The sequence below is a fragment of the Brassica napus genome, chromosome C6 (assembly GCF_020379485.1).
Source record: "Brassica napus cultivar Da-Ae chromosome C6, Da-Ae, whole genome shotgun sequence".
Taxonomy (NCBI): Eukaryota; Viridiplantae; Streptophyta; class Magnoliopsida; order Brassicales; family Brassicaceae; genus Brassica; species Brassica napus.
In genome coordinates, this window is record NC_063449.1 from 36,148,014 (window position 1) to 36,156,246 (window position 8,233).

The 8,233-nt window shown below is 34.1% G+C and overlaps 1 protein-coding gene across 1 annotated transcript; it reads left to right on the plus strand.

The window, feature by feature from the left end:
• The first annotated feature begins 721 nt into the window (after window positions 1-721).
• LOC106446484 (cysteine-rich receptor-like protein kinase 43) lies at window positions 722-2,833 on the plus strand. The gene is made up of 5 exons (XM_013888230.3): window positions 722-1,116; window positions 1,209-1,342; window positions 1,433-1,643; window positions 1,737-1,971; window positions 2,050-2,833. The coding sequence occupies exons 1-5, from the start codon at window positions 1,017-1,019 to the stop codon at window positions 2,666-2,668; spliced, it is 1,299 nt and encodes a 432-aa protein (XP_013743684.1). The 5' UTR covers window positions 722-1,016; the 3' UTR covers window positions 2,669-2,833.
• The last annotated feature ends 5,400 nt before the right edge of the window (window positions 2,834-8,233 follow it).

Genomic DNA, 8,233 nt, shown 5'->3' on the forward strand with positions numbered 1-8,233 from the left:
GTTAACAAAATAAATATGTATGATCTAATTAAAAAACAAATTATATTTGTTATATTCATTTGAAGTAATTTTCAATATTTTATCAAATTAAAATACATTTTACTATAAAATAATTTTAATGTAAATTCATCCGTCCGTAGGACGGGCCAACCCTAGTATATAAGAAACTATAGTTTCCATGTATTCTATTTTAACTCGCTATTCTCTCCACCAGCGTTTACCAACCATTTGAAAGAAATGCTTTTCGATTCTCCTCGGTTGCACGTCTTTTCTTTACAATCAAATACATTTATATAGTCCAATTGGCTTGCACGCCAAGGTAACACCAACTATTAAGTATATAAAAAGTAGTTGAAAAATCATTTGGTTTTGAATCGGAATAAGTTATACAGTGAGTCAGTGATACCACTAGCAACCATAACAGTACAATTTAGAATATTAAAAAAAAAAAATTAAACCATATAAATCGGAAAATATATTTCTAAAGAAGCTATTTCAGCTCCTAAAATTCGAATCATGCTATATATAGTATAAGACTAATTTACATACTTAATTCTCATAATAAGGTAAGAACAACTAATCTACAACCTTTATTCATACAAATTACAAAATAATAATAAAATAAACTGAAAAAGTGGAAGGGGAAGACTTCACTTGACTTTTATTCATTTCCTTGGGAGAGATTTAAAAAGAAAAAAAAAACACGAATTCATTTTGACTTATTCCTGTCTCTTCCGCGCATTAAAACCAAAAACTAAAATTACACGAGAACCCTTCTTCTTCCTTCGTTCAACCACCCACAAACCAAAAACTAAAATTATACGAATTCATTTTAACTTATTCCTGTCTTCTTCTTCTTCTTCTTCTACTTCGTTCAACCACCCACAATCTGAGATACCGAGACTACAGCCGGCGAAACCCAATCGAACGTAAACCCACATCCCCAATTCGATTCCGCTTCCTGGGTCTTCCATTTCTCTTCTCAGTTCCTAACCTTTCTGTACTCTTTCCATGGGATGGTCACAAAGAACTCTCAAAAGAGCAATCTTGGCGTGACCAAGTCCATGAACTTCTTTCAAAAAATCATCAAACCTTTCAAACGCAGCTCCAATCGAGGTAAGTCTCCTCCTTCGATTCAACCTTCTCCCTCTTTCTGATGTTTCCTACAATTGACTCACTTCTTCTTCTTCCTCGTCCTTGACCTAAAGGCCTAGAAGACGATATCGATAGAATCTCTGCTCAGGAACAGAAAGTTTTCACCTTTCAAGTCCTAGTCTCCGCTACCAAAGATTTCAACCCGACCCACAAACTCGGCGAAGGTGGGTTCGGACCGGTCTTCAAGGTAAACCCAGTTCAATACGCCCAAAGATTGAAACTTTCCTTAGGGTTTTGTTGGTTTTGGCTGATGAGGTTTAAACCCTCTGTGTAATAGGGAAGGTTACCTGACGGGAGAGACATAGCAGTGAAGAAGCTATCTCAGGCTTCAAAGCAAGGGGACAACGAGTTTGTCAACGAGGCCAAGTTATTAGCTAAAGTCCAGCATCGGAATGTCGTTAATCTCTGGGGTTACTGCACGCACGGAGAGGATAAACTCTTGGTTTACGAGTACGTTGCAAATGAGAGTCTTGACAAGGTCCTCTTCAGTAAGTTCTCTTCTCAATGTTCTAATCCTTAACTATGTGCTTTGATCCAGCTTTAATGATATAACACGTGGTGGTTGCTTCATTTGGATGCAGAATCCAACAGAAGATCAGAGATAGACTGGAAGCTGAGGTTTGAGATCATAACGGGCATTGCTAGAGGGCTGCTCTATCTCCATGAAGACGCCCCAGACTGCATCATCCATAGGGACATTAAGGCTGGCAACATTCTGCTTGATGACAAATGGGTTCCCAAGATTGCTGATTTTGGGATGGCTAGGCTCTATCAGGAAGATGCAACACACGTCAACACTCGCATTGCCGGAACCAAGTATGCTATCCATCACTAATCCATTGTTACAAAATGTCATTTAGTAGAATGTTTATTAAATTGTTCACTGCCATTTAGTGGTTATATGGCGCCAGAGTATGTAATGCAAGGTGTTCTCTCGGTAAAAGCAGACGTATTCAGCTTTGGAGTTGTGGTTCTTGAGCTCATCAGTGGCCAGAAGAACTCTGGCTTTAGCATGAGACACGCTGACCAGACTCTTCTTGAATGGGTATATAAGTTATACAAGAAAGGCAGGACCATGGAGATACTAGACTCGGAGATGTCAGCTTCTGCTGATCCGGAACAAGTCAGACTCTGCGTTCAGATCGGCCTTCTCTGTGTTCAAGGTGATCCTCGTAAGAGACCAACTATGAGACGGGTGTCTCTGCTTCTCTCGAGAAAGCCAGGACATCTAGAGGAACCAGAGCATCCTGGTGTCCCGGGGTCTAGACACCGCCGCAGGACCCATCGTCCTACAGGAGCATCCTCGGTTGGAACGCTTTCGACCACTGGGTCGAGGACAGACTCGTTTGGTTCGAACTTGAACACACACACTGGAGGATCCAACACAGGAACAGGTAAAGCTACTCCATTGTCTTCTAGGATTCCGACTCCTACGAGGACTCACGCTACTAGAAGTGTAGGTGCTGCCAGCGGTAGCTCAGACCCTCATGGGAAACGACCTATGAGTTATTAAAGTACATAAATCTGGTTAAATTTTTTTATTGTAAATACTATATTAGCGAGGTTTTTTTTTGGTTTGGAAAGTAAATTATTATTTTTGGGCTCTGGTTGTGGCTTTACTTGTTCGACAGGGTTTATAGTATTGTATGATGTTCGTATAAATTATTTGTTACAATAATATCCTTCTCACATTCTCTACTCGGTCAATTAACGATAACGTTAAAAAGGGAAGTTTTTAACGCATTAAATTAAGGAAAAATTGGAAAAAAAATAACACTTTCCACTTTTGTATGCCCTTCTAGCACTTGTGATATTTTTGACAATTTTAGACATATTTTACCCTTTTTTTATGGGAAAAATAATAAACTGAATTTTAAAAATTTTAAAAAAATATGAAAACTGTTGGAAACATAAGTATGACAATATATACGTTTAATTTTTTTTTAAAGTGGAATCCCCTAGACTATATTTGCGAAGTGATTTTGCCACATATCCTTTCTACAATCAGTTTCACAAAACAAATATGACATGACTACTGAAATTGATGACAAGGCTTCCGAAAAAATATGACATGGATAATTTTATTTAATGTTGATTTATATTTTTGACAAACTTATTAGAATATGGTAATAATTCATATATTACATTTAATATTGATATTTCTTTTTGGTAAACTTTTTTAAAATATGGTAATAGCTCATACATCATCTATAAAATAAATATATTCATATATAACATTTCAAATTTCGAAATATTATTATTTTGTATACTTATACAATTTGTATTACTAATGCTTTTAACAATTTCTACAATTTTTAAAAAATTTAAATATCTAATCGTAAGATCATTAGTCTTATATATCTACAAATTGTATAAATATTGTTTAGGTTAAATATTTGATGATTATACAATTTTATATTATTTTTATTAGTTTTATACAAATTTATTTAATATATATCAAATCTATATTAAATATTAGTAAGAAAATAGTAAAATCTATAATATTTAATAAAATTTATTTTTAAATATAAGTCAGATTAAAAAAAAAAAATTACTGCACATGGTGCAGGAAAACACCTAGTCATATTTTATTTTATCTTCTAGCTATAGTTAGAATATTCATTCTGGTTATCTACTTAGTCTAGAAATCGGATACTAAGTTTTATACATAAATATATCAAGGGTATATAACGTAAACTAACATTTCTTGTATATTCTAATAAAGCTAGAATTCGTTACTTTATAATCAAAAAAGATGTCTTCAGTCTACCTACGGCTTGATAACGATATATACCCACAACTCAATGATATACATTATCTAGATTACGTGTCATAACATGTTATGCCTTTACCTTATGTGACGTTTAAGGAAGAATATGTTTCTCACCTACTCTATTGTGTTCTGCATAAGGTAGGATACATATTCTAGGCAAATCCGGAAAATATGGAAACTTCCATATTAGGTTAAAGATGGAGTGCATGAAGACCCTACATATCTCAGAGGTGGTGTTTGCAACAGACTGCTCACAGTTGGTGAAGATGGTGTCTACTCCAACAGAATGGCCGGCGTTCACTACTCACATGGAGGAGTTCCTACGATGTAAGGAATATTTCCCCACTTTCACTATTCAGCATATTCCAAGGGCACAAAACACAATGGCGGATAAGCTAGCACGAGGTGCTAGGACTCAGCATTCTGCTATGGTATATGTTGACTCCGTTCCTCCGAGATGGTTATCGGCTCAGGAATCTACTTAGTTTAGTTTTGCTTCTTTGTTGAAAAAAAAAAAACTAAATCAACCCTAAATCTCTCATAAAGTATTTTCTCTCACGTTTTTCTCCTCCCTTCACGATCTTTTTATCTTCGTTCTCTGTGTTTCTCTTAGGCATGGGCATCCGGGTCGTCGGGTCGGGTTCGGGTCGGATATTGTCGGGTCCTAGAAATTTAGACCCATATAGGTACTTATAAATTTTCAGGTCGGTTCCGGGTCGGGTCTTGTCGGGTCCGGGTCGGTTCGGGTCTATAATTTCAATATCCATAAAATACCCATAATTTTTGGGTATATTTCGGATCCGGGTCGTTTCGGGTATTTAGGACCCGAAAAGGATCCGAAATACCCGAATTGGACCCGAAAACTCTAAAAATACCCGAAGAACCGGAAAAATACCCGAAAATACCCAAAATTTTATCCAAAATCAGACTCAAAAACCCAAAACATACCCGAATTTTACCCGAATATCCGAATTATATTTTCTAAAAATCTAAAATTTTACCCGAAACCTACAATTATACCCGAAAACCCGAACCCAAACCTTTTAAAAAAATCCAAAATACCAAAAATTATACCCAACTACCCAAATATACCTAATATATACAATTATTTGCGAGTACTTCGGGTACCCGAACAGGTCTCGGGTAGGACCCATACCCGAACCGAGACCCACGGGTCCAAAAAAAAGACACAATAGGTACTTTAGCATGGACCCGGACCCAAACCTCGGGTCGGTTCCGGTTCGGGTCTTCGGGTCCGGGTAAAATGTCCAGGCTAGTTTCTCTTTCTCTCTTCTTCATCGACATAATCATCTCTTCTCTCTACCAATACAACATGGTTCTAATCTATGCTAAATCTGGTGTATAGATGTCTCTAGCGATATCTTCTCTATTTTGGTATAACAGCCCAAAAGAGTACAAAGAATTCAATCATGTCAACTCAGAGTCTGATGAACAGTATCGCTTAATAAGATCATAATCATAATAGATGTTTTCATTGGCTCATCTTCAGGGTTTGAGATCAATAATCATATTCTTAAATTTCAATATCTTTTCAAAATTAAATCTCTAAGCAACAATTGCAAATCAGATAAGAATAAAAAAAACTTAAAATTAAAGTTTTTTGGATTTAATAGTGGTTGAAGTTATTTCTTTCTTGTCTGCCTCTGTTGATTTCTTCTTTTCACAATTTTAGCTTTCAACTTTACACAAGACTTCACCCAAAGATCAACTGACTCTACGTTGTGAAACCTCAAACTTTCTTTCTCCTTCTGATTACTCCTAAGAGATTCTTGTCTGATGCCATTTGCAGTAAGAGACGCTTGAGCATGTCCCTATTAGTCATCTTATCCACTCATACAGTTAACAAAATGTGTCTTTCATGTTCTTTTAGCATTACATCTAAGTTTCCTTCTGCAGGAGTTAATGGCCATGAGATGTTTATTCTCTCTGTTTTTTCACAGTCACCCTAACAGATGGCAAACCAAAAAAGAAATTGATTAGCCCACAAAAGTTTCAATGCAAAACAAAGACAGTTATGGTTAAGATGTTCTTATCGGTGGATTCTTTCTCTTTTGTAAAATATTTGGGTTTAACCAGAAAAACGTGGTGACCCATCACCATCTTTTTGTTATTAAACCACAGTTGATTTGCTATAGAAAAATGTGATGCATATCTGGCAGCTATTGAGTCTGAGAACTTTGTCAACTGGGCGGATCCACGTTGAACAAAAGACTGTTGCATCATCAGTTCTTTACTTAGAGGAGGAGACCGATTCAAACCCCTCATCGTAGCACTCTTCAGTGCTGCATCTTCATTAGGATTGAACTTTTTACTCATGTTTGTCTGGTTATTCTTCCCTTGACGTTTCTTTTACAAACAAGAGCATAAACCGAAAAGTTAAGATTCCATGAATACAAACATACATTATATCTATTATGGTAGAATGATTATACATACTTGTATTGATGCTAGTAACTCGGCATTGGCATCTGAAGCAGGCACAACTTTGGATTTTCTAGATACTTGTTTTGACTCATTCTGTTTACTGCCTTTCTTTCTGGCTAGTAAAGAGGAAAATTTGAAGCATCAGTGTTCATTAAGACATAAAAGAGCCATGTTTATGCAAAATCTGGATCTTACCGTCTTGCTTCCTCTTTTCCAAACTTCACATCAATTTCCTTTTAGAGAAAAAGACAAAAATAGCACTAAATCAAGTTTTTGTTCCCAAACTAGCATTCAAGGTCAAAAGTCACAAAAATAGCACTTAATGTTTTATCAAAAGTCACAAACTTAGGGTTTAGAGTTAAAGGGTGGGGTTTAGGATTTAGGGTTTAGGGTTTAGAGTTTAGGGTTTAGGGTTTAGAGTTTAGGGTTTAGGGTTTAGGGTTTAGAGTTTAGGGTTTAGGGTTTAGAGTTTAGGGTTTAGGGTTTAGAGTTTAGGGTTTAGGATTTAGGGTTTAGAGTTTAGGGTTTAGGGTTTAGAGTTGAGAAATGAGGTTTTGGGGATAAGATTTCAAATTTTGAAAAATAAAAAAATTAAAATTTTCAAAAGATAAAATGCTATTTTGGTCATTTTAGTTTTTGAGTGCTATTTTTGTGATATAAACTTAGAAATGTGCTATTTTAGATATTTGCCCTTCCTTTTTTGTTGATTGTGTCTGAAAACAAAGAGGAGTAAGACAAAAAATGAAAAAAATAAAGATTTACGATGAATAAACAAGGATTCTCCACTTACCCTAAATCGCCATTGATACATGTTGAAGGTAGGGAGACCATTCTGGAAACAAGAGGAACAAATAGAAAATGAACGTAAAGGAATAAAATTGCAGGAATGAAAAGGAATAGTTATTCTTTCTCAAATTTAATGAGTAATACTTTTGTTCTTTATTTCTCTACAAAAAAAGAATGGTAGGAAATGAGAAGAAAAAAGTATTCCTTGTGAATTGTGATATTTTTTAAGGAACGTTAGGGAATGCATTATTTCTCGTCGTTCCCTGGTCACCATTCATATACATCATCTTTTTTCATATAACTTTAAATATGAAGAGTTTTGTTTTCCAAAAAAAAAACTTCAAAACTTTAAATTTGAAGTTTGAGTAGTAAAACCTCAAATATAGAGTGTCACTATTCAAATTTCAAATTTGAAGTTTCATATTTTTATTTGTATTTTGGTTCTTATAATTATATATTACATTTATGATTCTTAAATATTTTGTCGTTTTATCTTTTTAATCTTTAAAATTTTTATAACGCATAAATATTTCAAATTTGCCTTTATAATTTTAATTTTACGCATAAAATTAAATAAATTTTTTAAAATAAGCTATATTTAGATAACAACAATATTACAAAAGAAACTTAATAAATGCACTAATTGATTGTATTTGGGTGTATTAGGAAAATAGTTCAATGTAAAATTTTATATTTTATATTTTTGTATAGCATTTTATTAATATTTTTATTAATATTGTTATAATATTTTTACATATGTGTTATTTATTTATAAAGCTTTATGAACTTAAGTTAAGTATCATAAATATAAAGATCATAGTATAAAATATAAATACTTTTGAAGTTAAGTTTGAAATTTTAGTTTTAGAGAACACTACCTTTAAACTTCAAATATAAAGTTTTGCAAACTTTAAAATAGAGTATCTTTTTGGAGATGCTCTAATCCATCTCCGTCGTGGATAATTTAGACTTATTGGAAAATACACACTTGTTCTCATGTTCTTTTAATGAAGTATTGATTTTCATATTTGAGTATTTGATGCTCTGCTCTTTAATTAACAACTTATTTTATTT

What these genes read in the sequence shown, in the direction of transcription:
- LOC106446484 (XM_013888230.3), top strand. Translation starts at nt 1,017, where the DNA reads ATGGTCACAAAGAACTCTCAAAAGAGCAATCTTGGCGTGACCAAGTCC. An exon ending in CAAACGCAGCTCCAATCGAG is followed by an intron (nt 1,117 to 1,208) that starts GTAAGTCTCCTC and finishes CTTGACCTAAAG; the next exon opens with GCCTAGAAGACGATATCGAT. An exon ending in GGTTCGGACCGGTCTTCAAG is followed by an intron (nt 1,343 to 1,432) that starts GTAAACCCAGTT and finishes TCTGTGTAATAG; the next exon opens with GGAAGGTTACCTGACGGGAG.